This window comes from Aythya marila (genome assembly GCF_965140915.1).
Source record: "Aythya marila genome assembly, chromosome: 2".
NCBI lineage: Eukaryota > Metazoa > Chordata > Aves > Anseriformes > Anatidae > Aythya > Aythya marila.
Window position 1 is genome coordinate 62711977 of NC_139043.1, and position 23914 is coordinate 62735890.

The 23914-nt window shown below is 39.6% G+C and overlaps 1 protein-coding gene across 3 annotated transcripts in view; it reads left to right on the forward strand.

The window, feature by feature from the left end:
- Nucleotides 1–23914, forward strand: part of SEPTIN7 (septin 7) — a 75811-nt gene that overhangs the window by 27932 nt on the left and 23965 nt on the right. For all 3 annotated transcript variants that reach the window (XM_082753914.1, XM_082753913.1, XM_082753915.1), the window contains one exon: nt 22773–22879. In XM_082753914.1, coding sequence (XP_082610040.1) covers nt 22773–22879 — 107 coding nt within the window. The remainder of the gene's footprint in view (nt 1–22772; nt 22880–23914) is intronic.

Here is a 23914-nt window from a genome sequence, read left to right on the forward strand (position 1 = left end):
GGATTTTGAAGTGTTGTCCCAAATGTAATGGGACTTATATTCTCTTGGAATAGCCCAATTTTTGTTAAAAATGAGGTAATTTCAGGAGTGTTCTGAAATTCTTATGGATGGTTGATCTGTGATACAATATTCTGGTAAAGATCTGGTTGAATCTTCCTTCTGATCTGGTTGAATCTACCTCCTCATTTATAAGTATCTTCTCAGACTCTGTGTTAGAAATCTATAATCCATTCAGTTTGGGTCTGCGTTATTCAGTTAACTTGCCTTCACGTCTACATCATCTTCCCATGAGGAGACTTTGTTCAAGTTTGTCCTGCAGAGTTAAAAGGGAGATATGGATTTTCTGAGTAAACTTTTTTTGTTTGTCTTGAAAGTCAGTAATTCTTTTACCATCTGTTCATGCTTCATGAAGGTATGAGAAAGTTTACTGTCTACTTCCTGTTATTTTTTCTTCACTGATCTCCTTACTAACTATTTACATTTTCCATTGATGAACGATTTTTTTGTTTTGTTTTGATACCCCCAGAAAATACTTTACATAAGAACTAACAGCCTATCAAAGAGGTCTTTGAGCAATTCAAGTAATACCCGAAGTAAAAATACTATTGTCTTCGTGTAGGATGGCACAAGTCAAAGACAGAAGGGACTTTTCAAAGTATCAGTGGATGACCCTGACTCTGATCATCAGATTGCTAAGGTTAATTTTACTTCATGACCTGCAGAGAGGTTAGTGCAGCATAAAGCACAGTGTTCAAGTTGAAATGTAGTCACTACTATTTGTAGCCAGTTTATGAGCTTTAGGGAAACCCTAAAGACATCAGACTTCAAAGAGGTCTTGCCTGCACTCTCATTGGCTGCTGTACCACATCCACTCCTGTATGTAGATTTCTGGATCAATAAGGATAGCTTTTTACAGTCATTTGTTCTGTAAAGCCGTGATGATTTTTTTTCATTTGTAGTCTGGGATGTTCAGAGTACATAAAACTTTTATTTGAACGATTATTTCAAGGTTTTGTTTCGGCTCTTAGTTCTTCCCAAGCAACTGAAGCTTAAAAAAAAAAAAAAAAATGCAGGGAAAAGTATTCTATTGGTCATTTTGCAAAATCCATTGATATATGCTTCAAATTTGCTCCTTGTGCAAAACCAGGTAGAATTTGATCAAACAATGTACATTACTTATTCATTCCATTAGCAGGCTAAGGCAGTCTAGTAGTTGGGAAACTAAATCTGTGCCCATTTCTTGTGGGGGAATAAACAATGTCCTTCTGAAGGAGTTCTCACTCTGTACACTTTGATCCTTTTATGTAAAGTTATGACACTGTTTAATAGTGAAGTTGTTCAATGATTAAATATTTTTAGTGACTGATTGGAAACGAATGAGTTGAGACTGGATAATCAGGCCAGATTTTAGTTTTAACAATCCCTTGAATGGGAACAAATTGCCTTGAATTATCGTAGCTATTCCAGGCTATACAGCACATAAAAGGATGTGGGTTTTATACACCGTATATGCTCTTAGACTGTGGTTTGAACGAGGACAGTGTTTGTTCAAATTTGTACTTGACTGTGAATTTATCTGCTTTTGTTGACTTATGTCAAATGGCAAGCATTCAGATAACAAATAAAGCTAACTCAGGAAGTACTTTATGAATTTTGCAGATACTCAGGCTATTTGATGTTCTACTCAAAAAAAAAAATCAGCCTCTGCTTAAAATAACAACAAAAGCATTTATTCTTCAACTACAAAACATTTTTGTACATCTGTCTAGTTAGAAAGGAGCTGAGACCTACAAGTTCAAAAAATAAACCGTACTCTGTAATGAATGGGGAGATACACGGCTCTGTGTGTATATGCGTTTACTCCTGGTTTTGTTGATCTCTTTAAATTTTATCAGTCTACTTTTTTTTTTTTTTGGGGGGGGGGGGGGGGAGGAGTAAAAAGAAACTTCATTTTGTGGTAAAAGTAACTTGCTTTTGACCCAGTGCAAAGTGCCGCATTTATCTTCTCTAATGCCTATTAATTTATGTTGGGTGGCTGACTGAGACCTGGCAAGCATACAGACAGCAGGAGATACGTAACAAAATACAGAAAATCAAGAGGAGAATTAGCGTTATGACAGCAGTTGAAATCATGGCATGGTACTAAGTATTTGCTTAATCAGAGTTTAAATAGTATTATTTCAGATAGAAACTATGTTCAATTAAATTTCATTTAATGGTAATTCTTATGTGAATGACACTGATTTCAATATGCGGAGTGCTAATACCTTTGTCAATATAGCTCTTCTTAATAAAGACTTTATAATTAATGAATAAAACGAGTTGATCATCCTATTCTATTTTTAAAACCAATATGTTACTGTATTCGTTTTTATGCTTTGGAAAGCAGGGCAAAAAAAGCTTCCTCATTACTGGTAAGAAAGACGAGCTGATTGCAGAAATAGAGGAGTTCTTCTGCTTATTCAAATAACCTTATGTTTGTTGTGTATTTACCAGTTTCCTTGACTGACTGCTGTTGTCTTCTTAAAAGAAAGTCATGAATGTTCAATATGATCTATATTCAAATGGGCTATTAAAATATTAATAATAATAATAAACAACCATGATTCACTTAAATGTTGTTTTGTTGTGTTCTTTCCTTGCTTGAACGTTTGTAAGTGATGTAGTTTGGATGTAACTTGCTAGGGTTAGGTTATCTTCATCTTGCTGAACTGAAAAATAAGCATTAGGCTTAAGACCCTAGCCTTTAAATGATGAATTTAAACTACATTTTTTCTTTTGGGGAGACATTTAATAACTTGTTCATATTTCATAACCTGAAGAATTTCATATTCTTCATACTGGGGCTTTATGGAGCGTGCCCTCTTGAAGTCTCCCTTTCTCCCCGTAAAGTGATTTGCATTTTCATTCAGATACTGAGCTGTATCAACTCTTAATTCTTTAGAACCACCTTTGCTATCCTGTTAATAATAGAAGTGGCAGGTGGGTTTTTTGCATTTTGTTGTTGCTTTTGGTAGGGTGTGTCTTAATAAGAAGAAAGCTGCTTGCTACTTTGCTCCAGCTATCGAGGGCTAGACCTTTGCAGAAGAAAGCCTGTATTTTCTAGGGGGAAAAAAAAAGTCACACATTCGTTAAAGCTGCTTACTTTCTTCAGGTAGACATTGATCTAACAATGCTAGCTATCAACACTCTTCAGATCAAGTCTGAGACTGGCTTTTATTGGATAAGATTTTAAACTCTGCAGAAGAGATAGAAAATGAACATAGACACAGTTAGAAATACTGCAGATTGTGGTGCCTTTTAGAGAGGTGGGTGTGTATGCCAAATTTAGGTTGTCGGTGCCTGCTATATATTTCCTGTGAATTTTCCCACGAAGTAGCATTTTTTTTTAATTCCTGTTCTTTCCTGCAAGCGTTTTCTGGTGCATGTGCCAGTACTTACATTATTATCAGGGTGACATGAACACCTCAGTAAGTGGTACTGATTTATTCTTTTTTCTTTTATGAGGAGGGATAAATAAATAGCTGCTCTTGCTTATAATCAACTGTAGTCACAATTAGCTAAGATTTTTTTATTATTATTATTATTATTTTGGCTTTTTATATGAAGCATCCTCATAGTTGAGTTTTATGGTAGGTTTTGTTACATCAAAAGCAAAAGGATTCCAACAACTCAGCTGGCTTTTCAGGATACAGAGAAAAACTTTTAAATTAGGTATCTTTTTTGAAAGAAAAAGAAAAGAAAGAAGCAATTCTTCTGGCAATTCTTATTGTCCAGCTATAAAAACAGTACTATAACTTAAACTGTCATTGTACCTGTAGAGGATCATGTAGGTCTGGTCTGCTAAACTTTGTCTTGATTATGTTTATGCTTCTGAGAGTGGAAGTTCAAGAGCCTTATCCTCACATGCCTTGCTACCTGTTCTGCTCAAGCTGCTGTGCCACAGAACTACTGTTGAGTATATTTAGCATCCTTTCATGTCCAAAGGTCTTGTTTCTGAGTGTAGCTTACTGTTGATGTACTTTGGACACTTCCCAGAAGGCTTGTTATTGCTTAGTATTCACAAACATCTTCATCCATTTCCACATTTTGTAACAAAATGACTGCATATGCCAGAACATGTGTATAACTTCAGATATATCTGCTTCTAGAAGCAAGCAAAAGCTACTATTCTTGAAGCTATTCTGGGAGAAAGCAAGTATCTTCCCACCTGGGCGTAGCAAATCCAGAAAGAGCAGGTGAAAACTGAAGACTAAGGCAACTTTATCTATTGTTACTTAGCTTTGACATACAGTAAATTTTGATTTGCAAAGATAACCAGTGCAAAAATAATTAGCAATTAAGTTCTTGTGGATAAAATGTTTTAAAAATAACAAAGTGACTGGGCTAGGTAGTGCTGGCATGTGCTGCTGTCAGCTGCAATGCCACAATTCGGGTTCGGTGCTGGGGGAAGGAATTTTCCTTATCTCTGTGAACACAGGTGGATTTCTGTTCAGCCTTTTCCAGTGTACCACAAAAAGGTCTCCGCAGTACCCTCCTGCCCACCAGCTTTCTCTCACCATGTTGAGGTCTTCCTGGAAGGTGACTGAAGTCCTTGCAGATGAGGATGTGACAATGCACTGGAATCACGCAGCTGAGTGAAGTAGAGGTGGTGGCATTCAGCATTTCCTCCAAATGTCAGAAAAAGATCTGCCATTTAACACCGTTTATTTCCAAGCAGATCTCTTGTGGGAGACTTCTTGTCTGATGGACTGTGTCTAGTGGGTACCGTGCCGAGGACATTGTGCATAGATACTCTATTCAGAATAAATTCAATTGCTGATGTTCTGCTTAACCTTTGGAGTTAGTCTGTATAAGTCGTCATGGATGCCCTTTTACAAGTGTGCGTTCCTCTCTGTAGCTCTTTAAGATATTTCTTGTGTTGTGCTTCATGTGAGCTCATGGGGTGTTTCCTCTCGAAGGCTTAAATGTGTAAGTTTGGTCCTGCCCTTGGTGTATTCAGAGTATCGCTAAATGCATTCTGTAGCCATCTGGGTGACTTATTTCGGTCTTCTGTGAGTCATGTCTAACAGGCAAGCAACATAAAGGGTAAGTGCAAAATTAGTTCTTCCGCAGATGTGGTGGTCCATTTCCTCACTCATGGTCTGAATCATGCGCTGGGTATATCGAATATTCTCAATTCTGAAGGGTTTTATTTTTTTCCTTTCTCCTCGTGCTTTGAAAAGCTGGGTCAGTTGTCTAGCTTGAAATAAGAGGGTTTAGCATAACATTTTCATCTGAAGTCTCTGCTTAAACCTCTATATGATAACAGATTAGTTGCATCCAGAACAGCAGAATATGCTGCTTTTCTTTTTGAAGTCTAGTATTGCTGAAAAGAATACAAAAGATACATTGAAGCTGTTCCCAAGCTCTTTGCATTCTTCATCTGCTTTGGGACATATAATTTCACTCTAAGTTATAGAGTGTAGGGATTTGGAATTCCTATTTTTTAAAAACAAAACTTGGATATGGAGATAGTCTATATAAGGAAAACTTTGAATATTTGAAGAAGAAAAAAGTTGCCAGTAAAGTACAAGTTTTGCTAAAATGCAATCTATTCTTACCTTTTTAAGTTGTATTGAAGTTGCTGCGTTCTGTGGTTTTTGAAAGGTGTTTTTTGCTTTTTACTATCTTAATGTATCCTGTTGGCTGTACTTGAGTTCATTCATAGTTACTGTGACTTGTTTTGTGTTGATAACTTAACTACTCAGAACTTGTTGAAACAACTATAGCTTGCCTTTTGGAACAGCCTGGTTAATCTCTCTGTTCTAAGCCTGCTAATCAGTCGTTAGCGTTGGTTATAAATCAAAACTAAGCACTGTTTGTGTAAGCTATGAATAGTATGGATTAATAGAGCTTTCTGCCATTTTAAATACATGTTTTTCTTGGCACTTTGAGGATATATGAAACACAGTAATTGTTGAGTGTTGATCCTTCTTGGTTAAGTGCGCTGAAGCTCTGAAATAGTATTTCAACTGTGCTTTGGGTTGAATAGTGCTCTTGGAAAGGAGCAAGTAAAAGGAAACGATAAGAGCAACTTCAGAATTTCACTTCTGTGTGGTTTGGAGTTTGTTTGCTTTTTTTAGTTTTACGCAAAAGTTGTATGCAGCTTGTTTTTAATGAAATCTTAGGAGGTCTGGTGCAGAACAGCATGTGTCAGATAGGAGTGTGTTTGTTGCACCTATACTAGGCCATCCTTTCTTCTCATAACCGTGGGGACAGAGATGGCATTAAGTTCCCATCACTCCCCTGTGACCTAAATTCAGTTTCTTTGCAAGCGTATGTGCATGTCTTACAAAATATTCTTCAAGGTAGCCTAACCATCTTCTGCAGCTTGTTGTTCTTGGGGTGAATGGGCTAATGTTAGAGCTGTAAATGTATTCAGTGGGTTATGAAACAGTACATGTATGAAACCACAGATTTGAGAGTAGGAGTGCGGTTGAAAAATTGCATAGCTTTATATAGGCTGTTTCAGGTTTGCTTTCTTGGGTAGGATTCTTGCATAGAAGGTTAAGAGAACTAATTTCTAGTCCCTATTTGATAGTGGAGTCAACTCCTTGCTCCCAGTAGTTACCTCACACTTCCAAGATGCCAACATCAATGGATTTCTTTCAGCTTGGCCCCTGTAAGCAGGAGTATCTCCACTGTCCCGTGTGAATCCTGCTGCCTTGGTTGGCGAACCACCACCTTGCTTGGGGAGAAAGTGACTCTTGGCTTGAGGAAGGCTGCTTTAGTCTGAAAGGAGTGAGGACTAGGAGGCACTGCTCTGCTGTATTTGAAACACTTCCTGCACTTGAAGGGTGAGAGAGTTAAAAGACCAACAGGCTTTGTGTAAGGAAGCTAGAGTTCAAAAGAATTAATACAGACCTATATGAAATATAAGGAAAAAACTGTTATGGGTGTGTTCCTCTCTTGGTTGAATAAAAGCTTACTTCCTCACTCCTTTCCATGGGTGTGGGAAGGGAGACCCTTCAGTTTTGAGGAAAGAGAAGGGAAGTATGTTTCCTTTCTGGATTGACCCATAAATGCGTGCCTGTACCACTGGGTTGTGTATCCAGGAAAAAATCGTTTAGATAACTGAGGCTGGCAGTGATCATGCGAAAGAGCCCCATGAGACTGGGGGAGTATTCTGCATTCAGATTTTAAAATCAGTGCTTCTGTGGTTCACCTCAAGACTGCAGATGTCTGCATAAAATATCAGTCCTGTTTTCCCCATAGCTGTTGTCTGACACCCATGAATTTGTTCTTCTTCTGTATGGGCGGAAGGCTATGTGCTCATGCTGCTGGTTGCCGTTCCTTTTCCTCCGTCCCTCTCTGGATAACACTGGGACCTCTTGAGGAACTTCAAGAGGTACCAAAGATTGGGAATCTCACAAAGGTATATACTTTTAATGAAACTTGTGTAGGATCGTGTGCTTTTCTGTCCCTGGAGGACAGTATAAACGAGCTTTTTTTATTCTATGGTTTGTGTTGGTTAGCTGGTTAGTTAGCACAGTTGTTAGCGGCTAGCAAGTCACGCTTGTGTTTCTGGTTTGGGCAGATAGCATGCTAGCTGCCTGCATCTGCAATGGAGTTTTAGCTCTGACCCCAACTTGTTTTGGAAGAGAAGCTCCCAGTTGTTCCCATTTACTGGGCTTTGCCACATCATGGGGTAGCCTTGCAGCACAAGAACTGCATTTCTTTCAGATGAACGAAATCAGGAGAGTGTGTCCAGGACGCCTGCAGCAAGTTCCAGCTGCTGGCCCATCATTTTGAGGTGTATGCTGAGGGCACTTCTCAGGCAGAGAGAGACGGGCAAGAGGGCTGAAGGAAGGAGCTGCTGCGGTAATTGCTTTTAGGAAGCGACGGTGACTGGTGTCTGGGAAATCATGCTTGGTTCTGCCAATTACAGAACAACTCCTGCAGTAATAATGCACAGATCTAGGTGCTTTTGTTACTATAGACATGCAATAAAGCCCATCTTGACTCTTTAGAAATGACAGAAATTTTTCTTATTGTAGCTGTTGTTCTTGTGAAAGTGTAAACTTGGCCTTAGGTGCGGTCAAATCTTGTTTAACTCCAGTAGTATGAATTATTACAGAAATTCTGCAGTGTTTGGCTTTTCTTGCATGGAGAAAGTAGTTTATATTTGCTGTTAAGTTATGCTGATGTCTTTAAAAGGAGAAAGAAGCAAGGCACTACGTGTCTAGTAACACATCTTAGAAGCCTGGAGTTTTTACATGTAGAAATGCTGAAAGAATCCATAAAAGCACATGATGAATTTAAATGCAGGCTGTAAGCTTTAACTTAAACATTTAAAGTAAAACACCATTTTAGTGTTATTTCATAATGTTAAAATTTAAGTCTGTGTCTTGAAAAGCAGAAATTTGCAGAATGGAGGAGAGGAGAATTGGGCATAAATTAGCATTCCTGAGAAGTTACTGTGCATCTTTGTTCTCTTTCGTGTGTATTGCGCTGAGGGGCTTGTACACCATGTTGAGGTAAGAGCTATGGGTTCCTTCAGAGACTGTTACCATTTGATGCTCTTCTGTAGCATTTAGGTCTAAAGCAATCGTGAGTGCACACCTGGCCTGGCACAACTTGGTGTTGAGTGTTCATGACATGACAGTAAAAGGTGATTGTATTTTTTTTCCTTTTTCCCCACCGCTGTACTTAACTGAAGGAAGACACGTTCCACAGCCTGAGTAGGCTGTCTGCCATCATTTCATGTAATTCTTCATCAGCATCATTAAGTTGAATTAGCCAGAGTAGTTCTGAACATTCTTAAATTACTTTGTCAACTGTTGCAAACTTGCCAGTAGTAAAAAGCTTCAAGCTTGTCGCTCTCAGTTCCATAAATGCCAAGATGTTTAGCACAGAGAGAGCGCTCGAGGACCCGCAGTAGGCCTGCTGAGTTTGCTTTTTCCTAATGAGGAAATTGGCAGGAAGATCCATTTCCTCTTTGATGGACTGAGAGTTTCTAATGCTGTTTTTCTCTGCTTGTTCCCACTCGTGACATGGTCAGTTAAGCATGAAGGAACGTATGAATGAGGTGCTTCCAAACGTGTGCTGAATAAAGGCCGATTGAGCTGTATTGATCTGCAAGGAAATTGAGCCTAATAGCAAAAAGAAACCAGCGAAAGTCTCCTTAAAGTCTGCTTGGTAATGAAGATGTAACCAAATCTATTGTGCTCCTGTAGAGGTGCTGTGAAATCAACTTGCCTTTGAGAAATCTGACCTGATTTGAGATCATAAACTTAATGACAGAGAACATCTTATGTCTTCTTTCAGAAGCACTGAACACTCTTAAATAATTCCTTTCAGAATCATAGGTAAGTATGTTTCAGGAACGTTTTTGGACCAAGGAATGTATTACCTTTATGTTCAGGCCTTCAGGATAGTTTTAACTACTAGAAATGACACAGCTCATGCTCACGACGTTGGGAGGGAAAGCCCTGAAATATAAGAAGAGGCAGGAGCCTGCATCTTTTATTTACCCTTTTTGAGGGGGGTAAGGGCATGAAGAGACTTCTTTTGCAGTAATTAGGATGTTACCTGGTAGAGAAGGAGTTTTTTCTTTTTAATTTCTGAAATTGCCTGTCCAGGCAAAAGAAGCATAGCACCCTGACAGGTGCCACTGCTTGAGGGGATGGGATGGTATTGGGAAATGGAGCTCTGGTAGCAAAAATAGCAAGTTATGCCCAATTAGGAATAACTTTGGTTGGTCATTTTAGTACCTGAATTATCTCTGGAGAAATTTAGGTCTATAATCCTGTAATTTAAATGAACCATTATTGAAGATGAGTTTCTAAGAGTCTCTTTTTACTTGGAAGGAAAGACAGCGTTTTGGAGGGTGGTAGTGACAACCCTGATGTTTTTATTTTTCAGTGTAGACGAATTTAGAACAGGCTGTAAAAAGTAGTTAACCTGCCATGCATAATGTAAAGAGGAAGCTTGTTATGGTTGCTTGCAGTGGGTTTATTTTTGGAACAAAGATTCTTGGGAGAGCAAAGGCCTTATTGATGTATTTTATAGTGCGGACACTTCTGCTAAAGTCTGAATCTTGCCTAAAACCATTTTCCACAGCTTTCTGATTGATTTTTCTCTGGGACTGTTTGACTTCTATGTAATTGGGTGCTGGGGTGAGTGCTACCACTTTCCCTGTGTGACAGCCAATTCAGGACTCTGCCCTTGCTTTCAAATTAGCTCCTCTGCATGGCTTTGGTGCCAGCAAGCTCTGATCAAAGCAGCATAGACTGGGGCTGCTGTTGCGTATCTATTATTTTTAGATCCAGCTAGCAGCTTACTTCTCAATTTTATTCCAACTTCCTCATGCTTTTCAAAGACTTTCCAACTTTCTCTTCTCCAAGTTCCTTTAATTTTTGTTGATTCTGGTGTGTGTGTGTGTGCTTATGTATCTTCTGATGCAGACTGATGTTTGAGATGCCTTACAGTGCAGTAAGACTGCCGAATCTGTTGGATTCTTCATTTTCTTTCCCTTTTCCTTAGGAGATTTCATTCAGACCTTCATTTAAGTGATCTTGGTTTGGGGCTGTTGTCTTTCCTTTGCTTTTGAGGGTGGAGTTCCCAATAATACTACGGATATGCAATTATAAAAACTTGCCTTGTTTTCTTCCCTGTAGTAAGTTCCAACACTAAATGACACTATTGGCACTGTAAAAGTTTTGTTTTGTTTTCCATTTTACAAGGACACCGTACTATGCAATGAGCTCTTCTAGTCATAGCATTTAGAAATAGGTAGGAAAAATCCAGAATTGCATCTTTCTTTTCAAATATATTAGAATCAGCGCAAGTTCCTTGGCAGCCATTGCCTTGGCCATGGCTCTGTTTTGCAGTTCATTACCTCCACCAACCAATCTGAAGTGGCAAAGTGTCTCTTTCTAGTCCTCCTTCCATCTGGGTCTGTAATGTGACTAGCATCAAGTTACCAGTGGAAAATAACTGGAGCTGCTGTCTCCAAGATCACTGGTTCCTTTGAGAGATTTCCCATCGGAACATGGCAAGGATGATTAGCGTCACAAAAGGTAATGGATAAAACACTATACAGAAAAAAAAACACACTCTTTTTGTGGTTCTAGAGTCAGCATTAGACTTGTTTATTTCAAGATTTGTGTTTTCTCATTTGTCTAGCCTTTCAGTAATCACACTCCTTCAAAAAACTAAAGTTTAAGAGGATATTTCCATTTCAGTATCATGTACGTGTCAGCTTTTTTTTTCTCCAAACCAGGTTACCGTGACTTTTAGGAAAATGAGACTTGAATACTTTTCACTGCAAAACTTCGAGGAGTTTTCTTACTTAATGAAAAACAGAACAAAGTGAAGGGGAAAAAATTAAGCTGTGCATTCCATATGTGGTCAGTCTCTTTTTGACTAGTTACTGTCTAGAAGTTTTTTTTAAACTGAGTCTTTTTTTTTTAACAGATACTGGAAATCCCTTTTCACCCCATTGCTTAATGTAGCAGGCAACCTTTTAAAGATGCTAGAAATGGAAAGTTCAGTTGCAGAGGATCTCAGTTGCATAAATAAGACTACAGAAATTATTATCTGTCACTTTTAAGTACTTGAAGAGGCATACCGGCCTCAGTGGCATTTTTGAAGCACCGTTCTGGTTTAATTAGGAAAAACTGTGATCCAACAATCCAACAACAGCAACTGTTTCTTCAGGCTGTAGTTCAGATTTTGACCAGCCTGCAGTGTTTGCTGCTGCTGAGACAACTAACAGTGCTTTGGCCAGATTGGATTAGCGTATGGATCCAGCTGGAGAATTTTCTGGGAGCGGCATGGAAGTTTAAGTCTTCAGACAGTCTTTCAGAGTGACAAAACAAACAAAAAAAAACACAAATACAGAGAACAGGTGATGTGGAGTCTGGAATTTATATTTTTTTTTGGTGGTGATCCTGGTTGATACAACTTTGTGATTAATCATTTTTTTTGCAGTAACTTGTCAAAATGAACTGTGGTTGTACTGGAATTTTGCTTGGTGCTGGCTAAAAATCTTCTAACATCAGAATTACTTCCTGTATTGTGGTGATTGCATTGAAGGATCTGTGTTTATGATCTAAGATATTTTTCCTTGAAGAATCTTCAGCCCTCTGCAGTTGGGGGAGCTGATCATCCTAGGGATACCTTCCACATTAAAGATACTAAGTGAAGCTATGCCTGAGTCGGTTTTTTGAGAAATAATCGGCCATTGAGAAATAATCCAAGGTGTTAAGTATTTAGAAATTGTATTTTGTGGACTCTGCAGCTGTCTGAAATTTTTGAGAGTTCAGGAGGAGCACAACCTGTAGCACTGCTCAGCTGAAGTCATGGATCAAAGTAGTTGCTGTTAATAAATGCATAATGCCATCGTTTGGCAACGTGCTTTTGAGTTGACGCTTCTTTTTGAAGCCTTGATTAATGCTGCTGCCCAGTTCTGTGTAGGATGAAGGTAAGTCTTTGGTCCTATCTTAAAAACAAAAACTCATCAGTTTAATGAATGATAGCTTGTTTAGCGTGTCTGTAGTCTTAGCTTTATAGCAGTTGTTTGGGATCTTTCAAATCAAACAGCTGTTGAATATGGAAATCTCACTTGTTTTTATTTGCAGCTGACTCTCTAAGGTTTTTATTAAATGGGGAGCTTTCAAATATGTTAAATTGTAAATAAATAGCTTCATGTTAATCTAATGTATCTTCTTTAGACTTCCATGCAGCACTGAAGCTTTTCTTAAATTTTTGTAGGCTCATTAGTAAATTTCCATTTCAGTAGAAACAAGTAGATGATAAAGCATTTACCTGCAAGAACTAATTTGAATAGGAATCCATTTGACTGTTACTAAGGCAAGTTCCTCAAGATGGCACGAGCTTTGACTGTGGGAGAGCAACATAAGATTTTTTTTCTTCAGCTCAGATTGTGAAGTTCAGATAAAATAGAAATCCATAGTACTGCAAAGCTGTTATGCTAATATTTTGGGTTCTGGTATATGGAAATTACTAGAATATGCGATGTACTCTTATCCCTAAAAAAGCAAATGGCTGTAAAATCCCTGGTGAAACCTAGAGACTAGAATAGCATAGGCACTGCAATTGGAGATGAGGTGAGATTTTGTTGGTATTTTGTATTAGAAAGGCTAATTTAAAGGGATACTGTTACACTGTAGTTGAGGAGAAATAGCAAGATCCTTTGTATTTTAGGTCTTGGAGGTATACATTGCTGACAGAAATGCTGAACACATCCAAAATTGCTAACTCAGAGGAAGCTAACAATTGGCAAGTATTTGTTCACCACTTTTCTGCTGCATCAGTGCCAGGCATGGCAGAAACCAATAGCTAAACAACTCAGCAGACATTGAGAAGGAAGAGAAGATGCTAGATATTCACTAATTTACCATGTCAGTATTTTTTTTTTTTTTTAACATGGCATTTGACTGAATGATTTAAGAATTACATGGGAAAATATTTTAAGAATTGCTTCATTTGTCATGTGCTTACTCTTTGTATACATCCTCACCTGCTCTGAAGGACAAGGCAGTGACTGCCCCGTTCTGCCTCCTGGGCTCCAGGCTGTCCTCACCAGTTCTCAGGAGCTCCAGGAGGAGTCCTGGACTACCTCCTGTGTCTGATCTTCGTGCTCAGCCACAGCAGAACATCGCAAACATGCTAGACAGACCTTAGGGTGTAACCTTATCAGCAGGTCTGTCTCTTTTCCTTTCAGCTTTCCAAACATATGCTCCTGATGTTGGCTGTAAAAGCAGCTCAGTTTTACTCTTAAGTAATTACTAGAAAGCTAAATAGTGGTGGCAGTACTTTGGAAGCAATGGCTTAGCATTTAAACAAAAGAAATTCTTAACATATCAAGAAGGATGTAGTTCTGACAACACAAGCCAATCCAAACCTACCTCAGCTTACATATTTCTCCTTTAGAGACAAAATGCCCATTTTTATGGAATACGGTGGAAGTTATCGTATGGAAACTAAAGAAAATAACCACCTCAAGTAAATGAGGTATCAAATTTTGTGTATTTTGTCATGAGAAGAGGCAGCAGCATATCCAGAAGAGCATCTCTGCAACATTTTTGCTCATTGATTTACTAGCACTAAGCCAAATATTGAAAAGCAGGCATAGAATTCCCTCCATTTATCCTAATTTGCAGAGGTCGTTGCCCTAATTGTTCTCTTTTTTGCCCCCAAATTATATCACGGTTAAACTTGGGGAGTTCCCTAAGTGAGCCTTCTGCATCATTCTCTTGACAGTCATGCCAGATACGAAGAGCCTTGTCCAAATACAGCTTCCTTTGTGCTGCCTGCAACAGCAAGCACTTGCAGAGATATTCAGGAGAGACGGCATTTAGAGGCAAGGTATAAGATGTTGAAAAGAATTATGACTGGCTCTAGGAATCTCTCAGTTCAGTCCTGTGACATGTTTTGTGGATCGCTTCAATAGCAGAACGTTTCACCTGGGATATTTTCAGAGCACTCAGCACTTATTTTCAATATTTTTCACTGTTCTGATGCGTGATTTGCAAGCAAAGAGCTAATGGAGTGCTGAGTAAGTCAAGGTGCTCTTTGTAGAATTATGTGGAAGACTTACTAATTTCCATGTGCATAAAATTCAGGTTTTTTGTCCTTTGTAAATTTCTGTGATACTGTTGCTATCAGATGTTTCATTTTTTTTGACATCCTGCCTAATGTGCTTCACCTGTCTCTCCTTTTGCTTGAGTTGCTCTGTAGCACTTGTTTTTAAGTAGAAAGCGAGTAGTGCAAGCCATACTGTCCTTAAGGTGTGGGTCCTGTATCTGTACCAGGGTCTCTTTTATTCAGAAAAATTTATTCAGAAAAAATAAATCCAAGTCACTTTTTTTGTTAACATTTTCTCATCATCATGCTCTGTATTTTTTTTTTTTCCCCAAGTAATGAAGGATCCTGCTGTGACTAATTAATCTGTGGTTTGTTGATTAACATCTGCTGACTAGAGAACTAAAGGTATCTTAGAAATTACTCTATGTGCTTGAAATGCTATATAGTACATTGCCGATAGTAATGTATAGGTGAAAATTGTGTTACCATTGTCTTTCCCTCTCTCCTTTTTCAATTCATATCACTGGGGAATGTAATGAATTATATGCATCACTTTGTATCTCTTCAGAGAGCAAGCCCAGCTCTGCGGCTTCCTCTAGATGCATAGTTCTTCCAGACCAAGCAGTGGTATTCTCAGATGTATGTTTCCTAGCCTTAAAACAAACAAACAAACAAACAAAAATCCTTTAGCATCTAAGCAACTTTTTTCCTCACTTTTTCATCTTGGACCTGTATATTTTTTCTTCTTTTGTGATGGCTTTGTTTTGGCTTCATTGAAGTCTGAAAATTCAAGGTACGTGCTGGTTATGGAATTTAACCGCAGAAGGTTGTTGTTCTGGAGCTCTGCAGTTGCTGTCATTTTCAACTGAATCCCTCAACCCAGTTATTTCACAGGGAGCTTGTGCATTTGGATTTTCCATGTAGGTCAGTTTTGACAACTTCTTGTTGCTTGTAATGTCTTTTAAACTGCATTGCAGTATGACTGAAGCTTTATCAGGCGTAGGGGTTTCTTTTAAATAGCACTGAAAACAAAAACAAGGTAAGCTTTGGCATGCCTGGGCTGATTTTAAGTGTAGATTTTTTAACTTTATATAGATATATATATATATATGGAAACCTGTAGACCTGACTTACCTCATCTGTCTTGCCCTTACTTTCCCTCCTTTTCCCACCCCCAACACCCTAATGCCTTAGTTAGCAGGATCGCTTCTTGCCTCTCCATGGTGTGTTAGGAGTTCCAGCACAAGCAGTGGGTTGGGAGCAGGGGCCACTCGTTCTGGCAGCAGCCAAAGTCTAACATGGTCAGTTAAACCACTGCTTCACGGCCATTTTAATCTGTCAAGTTGTAGAAAACGAGAACTGCTTCTGCTTTGAGAGGGAATAACATAATTTGAAAAATGCTATCTTGAATCTGTTTCAGTATTCTTCTGAAGTACTTCCTTGCTTTTAATGGCTTTTCTGAATTATTTGAATGGGATCTGTGGCCAGAACAATATGCCAAGAGTCTGTCCTCAGTTACTGCACTTAAATTTTAAATTATGCTCGAAGAAAGTTGATGAAATTGTCTCCTTGTATACTGAATGTCAAATTCTTCTTGTTGTTGACGCAGTTGCTGATAGGCAAAAGCAAATTTATCACCAGCAGACTTCCCTGTTATGTTTTACTGGGATCAACTCTGTGGGTCTGGCAGATGTTACTTCCATAACTTGAATTTGGAGCATAAATTACGAAATGGCGGAGCTTTGGATTTCTTCCCTTTATAAGTGTCTGAGAACACAACGTTGAACTATCTGCATGACTGCACGAGACACCGTCCTTCGCGATACTGTAGCTACAGGGGAGAACAGCCACAGAGCATGGTGTTGAGCCCACCCCAGCTCCCAACAGGTTTTGTTTGGGTTTTCCTGTACATTTATTGAAGCATTGCTTTGCGTTTCGTACAGTGCCGAAGGCAAGAACTAGCCTTTGCAAAAGTTTCTAAAATCAGCCTTAAAATTAAAAGCATCTTGTAGCCTCTGTTTTTTGTGGTCATTTCTGGGCTCTTAATGCTTTATTTGCTCTCAGTGCTACGTGTTAGTCTGCAGCCTCATAATGAAATTTGATTAATCGTGTAGCTTCACTTCTGTATCAAAACTAGTACCATCAAGGCCATTGGGCATCTGCATAAAGGTGCAAGTGCTGTTGTGTGCGCATACTGTGAGTTGTACAGGGATGGAAGGAGATAATGTGCATTATTTTTGTTGTCTGACAAGCTTATTCTCCTCTTTTGAATCACCAGCGTTAAGCTACTGGGGTGATATTTTAACAAACAATGACACGAGTTAGAACTCATAAAATGGAAGAAATTGCATCAAAAACCTAGCTCACCAGCTAAAAATAAAATGTTCCTTGATGTAAATATTCTGTATATCTGTGTTGTTGGGAAGTGCAGCATTTTTCTGTTGCATTTGATCTCTTTGTAATAACTATCTGGGGCTATCAGGTGCACTAAAAATCTCTGCCCCCTTTCTCTCACCCACTGCAGTTGCTAGCAGTTGATGCATCCTTGTAGTCTGTTGGTGCTAGTAGATACACTAGTTAGCAGATACACTGAGACTGGGTCTTCTTGGTGGGAATACCTGAAGCATGCTTCTTAGGGCAATTTAATAGAAGGTTTACAAATTGTCCTGCTTGGGGCTTGGGAAAGCAACTTGAAACTCTAAAGTACAGATAGGATACGTGGTCGCATTCCCAGCTGTGTGGTTGTATGTCACAGGGCACAACATGAAATGCTGTTTGACTGCCAGTAGCCAAGCACTCATTAGGGAAGAGTGGACAGACTGCTGGTGAGTTCTGCCAGAGTAGTTTGTAAGTAATGAAGGGGTAGGAAATGCTTATACAACATGCAGAGAGCACGCTGAGAATCTTCAGTATCGATTAGTTAGCTAGATCACTCGATATGTTTAATGAACCCTCATAAATCCAAGTGTGTAAGTCACACTTACGTGCTGAAGGGTTGGATTTTAGCCAAACAAGGTTCTAAAAGTATTAGGAGATCACAATAGGAAACTGATCCTGGACTTTCAGAGCCATATGATAGCCGGAAGATGTACTGTGGTGCGTTATCAGGAAATGTAATATGTGAATGAGAAGATACCTCTGTCCAGTAGGAGTTATTCATCAAAAAACAACTAGGTATAAAGTTGGAAATGGAATTGGACTGCTTGTCCACTTCTGTACTTGCTTAAATAAGGATGAAGGAGGTAGAAAAGTTGGAGGAGGTTGGAAAGAGGCCACATTCTCAACGTGCCACAACAATGAATGGTGAAAAAAGCAGCATCATTAAGATTTAAGGATAACAATTCGTTTCTGTTATTATAGGGAGGAGATGCTTGCAGCCTAAGTTCCTTTAAAGTATCAAAGTTGCAACAAGAGCTGATGGAACTTGAACAGGAGAAAAACGTGCATTGAACACATGCAAGTTAACTGTAGATAAATTCAGTAACTGATCTTCCAAAACTCCTGATCTGTGATAATTTATGAGCGATTTGGAAATGAAGGTGAAAGATTTGTATAGCTTAGCCAAAAGCAATTGTTCCTGAGTTGGTGATGGGGGGGAGTGGTTTTTTGTTTGTTTTAATTAAAAAAAATATATATATATATTCTACACCTGTTTTCATGTTTTCCTTGTTTTCCAGTTGTTTATTCTCTGTACTTACCTGTTTTCATATTATTCTAGAGACTATGTTTTGTAGTTTGCAGGCCACTCCAGCAGTTACTGGTAGTCTCTTCAGACCCAAAAATGCATTTTAAATAGAAAAGAAAAAGCTAAATATAGAGGGAGGGCAAGGTAAAGGCAGTCAGCAGTAGTTAGACAGGAGATAGCAATTGAATGTTTGGTTTCCAATTATCCTGCAAAGTCAGAGGATTTTTTTTTTTCTCATTTTTTTCATTGTGAAATGACACATTTTATGCTGAAACTAGAAAAGTCAGGACATTTCTAAAAGAATCGCCTAGTGTGAATTAGGTAGCTAGATCTCGGAACGCATTGTGATCCATGGAGTGACTGGAGTTAGCACACTGCCATGGTGCTTTCCTGGCTTCATGGTGTGGCAGCAGTGCAAAACGTCATTAGAAGTGGGTACAAAAAGTGGGAGGAAGCATTTTTGGTGGATGTGTCTTTGTGTTATGTTAAGGCAAAGTAAATTCTATTTGTTTTCCCTGTTCTCTTCTGTTTTCTTCATAGTATTCATAGCCCATTGGAATCCTCTGAAGCTGCAACTCAAGGCTTTCCAGTAGGGAGGGAATCCTTTTAGGTGAATTTGCATTGAACAATCTTCTATATGGGAAAAACAAAGGTTTTGCTTGTTTGTTTTTGTTTTACATTTCTAGATAAATTCAGAATACTTGAATGTGTCTGAAGAGGCTGGCTAGACTTGTTTGAATGCACTTGGGTTCTCTAATTCTGCATCCCCTGTAGGCAGCAGAGAAACTTCTGCTTGACAGCAGTGGAAGCAGCATTTTCCCCATAGTAAGGTACCAAATCACAGAATATCCCGAATTGGACGGGACCCATAAGGGCCATCAAGTCCAACTCCTGGCACCACACAGGTCTGCCCAAAAGTTTAGACCAAATGTTCCTGTTACGGGTGTTTTTTCTACCGTTTCAGTGTAATTTTGTATTTGCTATTGCAGCCTTTTACTACCTTCATAGATGTTTTGAGCTCAGAACTGCCACCTCACCCTTGGTGCTGGGTTTGGGGACACACAGATCTGTCTGTGCCTGGGGCTGCAGTAGTTCAGGGGCCATCCTGTATGGAGAGTGCTGCTCCAGCTGCTGTAACCATCTCGGGTGCGCTCCTGGTTTTCATTGGATCCTTTCAGAGTTCAAAATCTCCTTTCCATATGTTCAGTTTCAATGGCAACATGACGAGCAGTTTAATCCTTGGGAAAAGGGCTTGTTGTGTGTGTGTTCTGCTTTAAGTACTGCAGCATGTTAAGACGAGCAGGGAGCCTGACAGGGGAGAAGGGACAACTCTTCGCATGTTGAAGTGGAATTGGCCACGTGAGTGTTGGCCGTGCTGCAGCCCATCCGTGTTTCTTCAACAGTTCAGCAGAGAGCCTTCTGTGAGATTATGGTCGACTGAAAAAAGGATTGTTATAAATGAGGTCTCAATTCAATCTGAATTTTGTAACATTTATAAAACAAATATTTCTAAAAGGTATAAAAGCTATAAAAGGTATAAAAGGCAAGTAAACAGCGCTGGGTGTGCAGGGAGTCTACGCTCCACCAACATGCACACACAAACATCAAACTTTCTAAATATACAGGACATTGCTTTACATACTAAACCAGAGTATGCCTATACATACGTACAATCTGGAAAGGTAACAAACAATCCTTTAAGTTCCATGACTTAACAGTCTCCATTTTTCATTCCTTTTGAACAATATGTCTCACTTTAAGTTTTCAAGCAACTCGGTCTTCAGGCCTTATGTATCCCGTTCTTCCCAGATCGAAGAAAAGCATATCCATCTCCTTTTCAAGGCCAATAGACCTGGGTCAAAAGGCACGTACAGGTCAGCAGGGGGCGTAACAGCAAAAGCCTTCGATGGCTGTAGCAGCAGAGGGGCCCATGCCATAACAGTCGGATCAGTAAAGGAGCCCACAGCTCCCTCACTATCTGGCAAACCACGCGTTTGTGATTGTGGCTCCACATGGCTCTTTAAGGCCTCAGAGACTGCTCGCCAGGTGCCGAGCAATCCTCCTGCAACCTTGTCGTTTTTAGTTGCAGAGTCCCACACCTTGACCTCAGTTTGGCCCCATCTTTCAGGCTCATAAACTGTCTGACTGTTAAGATGGAGAATGAGCTGTAAGGTTACCAGGACAGTCTTTGTTCCTAAGGATGTATGATTCCCCATAATGCCCGGCTGCTTACCAGCGAGAGGCAGTTGTGTGCACAGGTCCGCTTCTCTCAGCTCAAGATTCTCTCCAGCTCCAGTGCGCCTATTTCCAGCGACGAGCTTCTCTGAGCGGTTTGCCAAGTCTGGCCGAACCTATCTTCATGAGGCAATCAAAATGCCTGTTCCCGTCCTGGTCTCCATTCTGCTAGCTTGTTCCTCTTCACTTCTTTTTCCTGCTTCTTTATTGATCATAACTTCATCGTGTTGCCTTTTTTATCTTGAGGGCAGGCTCTCCTCTTATACCCTTCTCTCCACAGCAGTTCTTTTCAAAACAACTTTTCATTGGTTAAACAACTTTGAATGTAACAACAACAGCAAACACCCAGAAACATCCATGCCTTAACGGCTGGAGAACAAGAAACCGGAGACTGCATGGAGTCTCCGGAATCACCCTTCTTTGTTCCCTCTGAACTCTTTTATATTCCTGATGGCCTCATCCTTAAGAGTTTAATGTTATCTCAATCACAGGGTTTTCCAACCCCCATGGTCACATTCCCAAATCTCCCCCTTTATTAATATCAACCATTTTCTTGACACGAATTACCACTCCATATATAACAGGATGATGGATGAAAGAATATGAATCTTATAAATGGCAGAATTAGAGGGAGGCTCAGCAGGGTGGATAAATAATACTCCAGCTTATCCGGAACAATGTGTGCATCTTGGGTGGGGTGCTGAGACGAAGACACAGCTTCAGTCTGGCTGCGGAGATAGTTGGGAAAGCCGTGTCTTTCAGGAGCTTCTGTCTCGTGCAAACTCAGTAGGGAAAGGCCTTTAAGCTCCTGCTGACCATTCCCAGAAGAGCAGTGGATGCGCATCCCTTGCAAGCAAACACTTTGAGGCACAGCTCTGACATGTCTGACCACGGAGAAAGGCAGAATCCGTAATAGTAGCGGTGAGGTGCCTGCCAGCAAACCCGCCCCTTCTGGCCCTGGTACAGCTGTCGTTTTGGGGTTGGTGTTCCCAGCAGTGCTCTGCTGAGGTGGTAACGCTGTGTCTCTGTCCTCATGCACAGCCAGACCCTCTCAAAGCACGCGTTAGCTCATCTCTCACCCAGGGCTGGGCTTGGAGAACAAGCGCCGCTAATAACGGAGCCAGCCTGCAGGAGCTCTGCTTGCAGCATTTCAGCAGCTGCTAATCCATTTACAGGATAGCTAATCAGATTGTTCAGCTCAATGCCCCAGAGACTTCAAGCTCCACAATTGTAATTGAGCTGGCTGATGTGTATAAGCTAGCTTGTGGATGAAATCCAGCCAGTGATTACAGTGGGGAGACACTCTTGTCTGCTGAGGTCCATAGCTACTTTCTGTTTCCTAGCCCTGAAGTACTTGTGTTGGCCTAGGGCACTTAGCTCAGGACGAGTTTTGAAGCTGGGAGTTTAGTCTCAAAATCAGTCATCATTTTGGGTGGCTGATGGGGCTTAGACAACTTTTTTTGTCTTTTTAAAGTACGGGGGCAGTGTAGTTGGTTCTTTTCCTTTAGTGTAAATACGTTTACAGTAGTTTGCATCCAGATTTCTTAGTTTAAGAGCAAAGTTGTGTCACTCTCTGTGTTTAGGTTAACACGTTCACAGCACTGCACATGGAAAAATTAAACCAGAAAGCATCAGTTTCATATCTTTTTATCTAGTTCTTGTTCTGGTGTGAATTGTCGTGTTGTCGTGTTGAAATAGCTCCTTTGCAAATTTCCCATGCAAATCACATAGGTTTGTTTGTTTGTGGTGATGTGTGTGTGTTTTGTTTTTTTTAAACTTTTCTTTAGCTTTTGTGACTTCAGTAATTAGGGTAATTCGAAATTCCGCCCCCCTTAAGACCCTCAAATAATAGTTGACATAAAGGAGAAAGCTTAGTGTGCTTTGGCATAGTGACAGAAACTGATACCAGGAAGATGGCTTATTTATAAACTTTAATTTGGGCAATATCATCTTCAAGCATTGTAATGGGAGCGATGGAGAAGTGCTAAATGTGTTTAGCACTACTTTAAAATGTGATTGGAAAAATGAATATTTATAGAATCCAATAGTGACAGTTGGATTTTCTGATTTAAAAAAAAAAAAAAACCACAAACGCAGAGTTTTCCTTGAAACTGAAAAAGATTACAGCTTCTCAAAACCTTGGAATGTAGTGAAGGTTTTCAGGTATTATGTTTTAAGAGTACTCGGATCTAGAGCTAAGTGCTTATACTGTGTGTGATACTACCAGTTTTAATGAAGCTGTTCTGTTTTCTTCTAGGTGAATCTGGACTGGGAAAATCAACATTAATCAACTCATTATTCTTAACAGAATTATATTCCCCAGAGTATCCAGGTCCTTCACACAGAATTAAAAAGACTGTACAGGTACGTCTTGGGGTGGAAGACTGCAGCTTGAGTAAATTAACTTGCAATGTAGTGACATAAAATGCTATAGTTGTCACATAAGTACCTGTGTTTTAAGTAAGTGCAGCCACAGTGTAAACCACAGAAATATTCACAAAAATATTCAGGGTGTCACTCAGCATACAGTAACTACACAACTTTTAGGTTATGAAAATTGTAGGATGTTGAAAGGAGGGATCCGTGAGATGCTTTGTGTGCTGCCTGTGCTTTACAAATGTGATACAGGTGCAGTCCTGTCAGGAAGTGGAATGTCTTATTATCAATTTAAATATTAAGTATCTATATTAGAAATACTTAAATGTGTGTTAAAACCTCTGACTGTTTACGGCAGGCTTTTAGAAACCGTATTATTCGGTCTTTCTACTGACTGCAAATCTTTTATGTAAAAGTATTTGGCAATATTGTGCAACCTGTGTCCTTTATTGTACATTTTTTACCTGTTGTTAGTTGTTGTTCTGACACTTGTTGGCCTAGGGTGAACCTGACTGACTTAAGCACTACATGAGTAAAGACAACGTTCCTGCAAGTGCATGATACGGTTGAAACGCTTAAATCAAAAAAATGAACTTGATTGGTTTGCTTTCTGTAATATTTTGCTATGAATCAATATATTTTTCTCTTAGGAAAAAAAAAAAAAGTATGCTGTTTATATTATAAAAATGTTATTCAAAAAGAAAGTGAAAACTGCCTAATACTAAGAAATAGTGAAACGTCCTCTTAATGTTGTGGGTGGTTTAGGAAATTCCTGCTCTTCAGCATGCTACTTTCTGCCTCCGCAGTTGAGCAACTGAGTAGGAACAGATGAGCTCTGCTCATCTCCCTTGATGCACATCAGTCACTTGTTTAAGACTTTGGATTATCACAAGCTGTCTTCATCAATCTCATACTCACCCCTTGGTGAAGACCAGGTTATGGCTCACAGTTGCTGTGGTCCAGCATGGCTTTACCAGCTGCAAAACGTGACAGTCTCAGAGCACCTCAGCTGTGTCTGAAGTT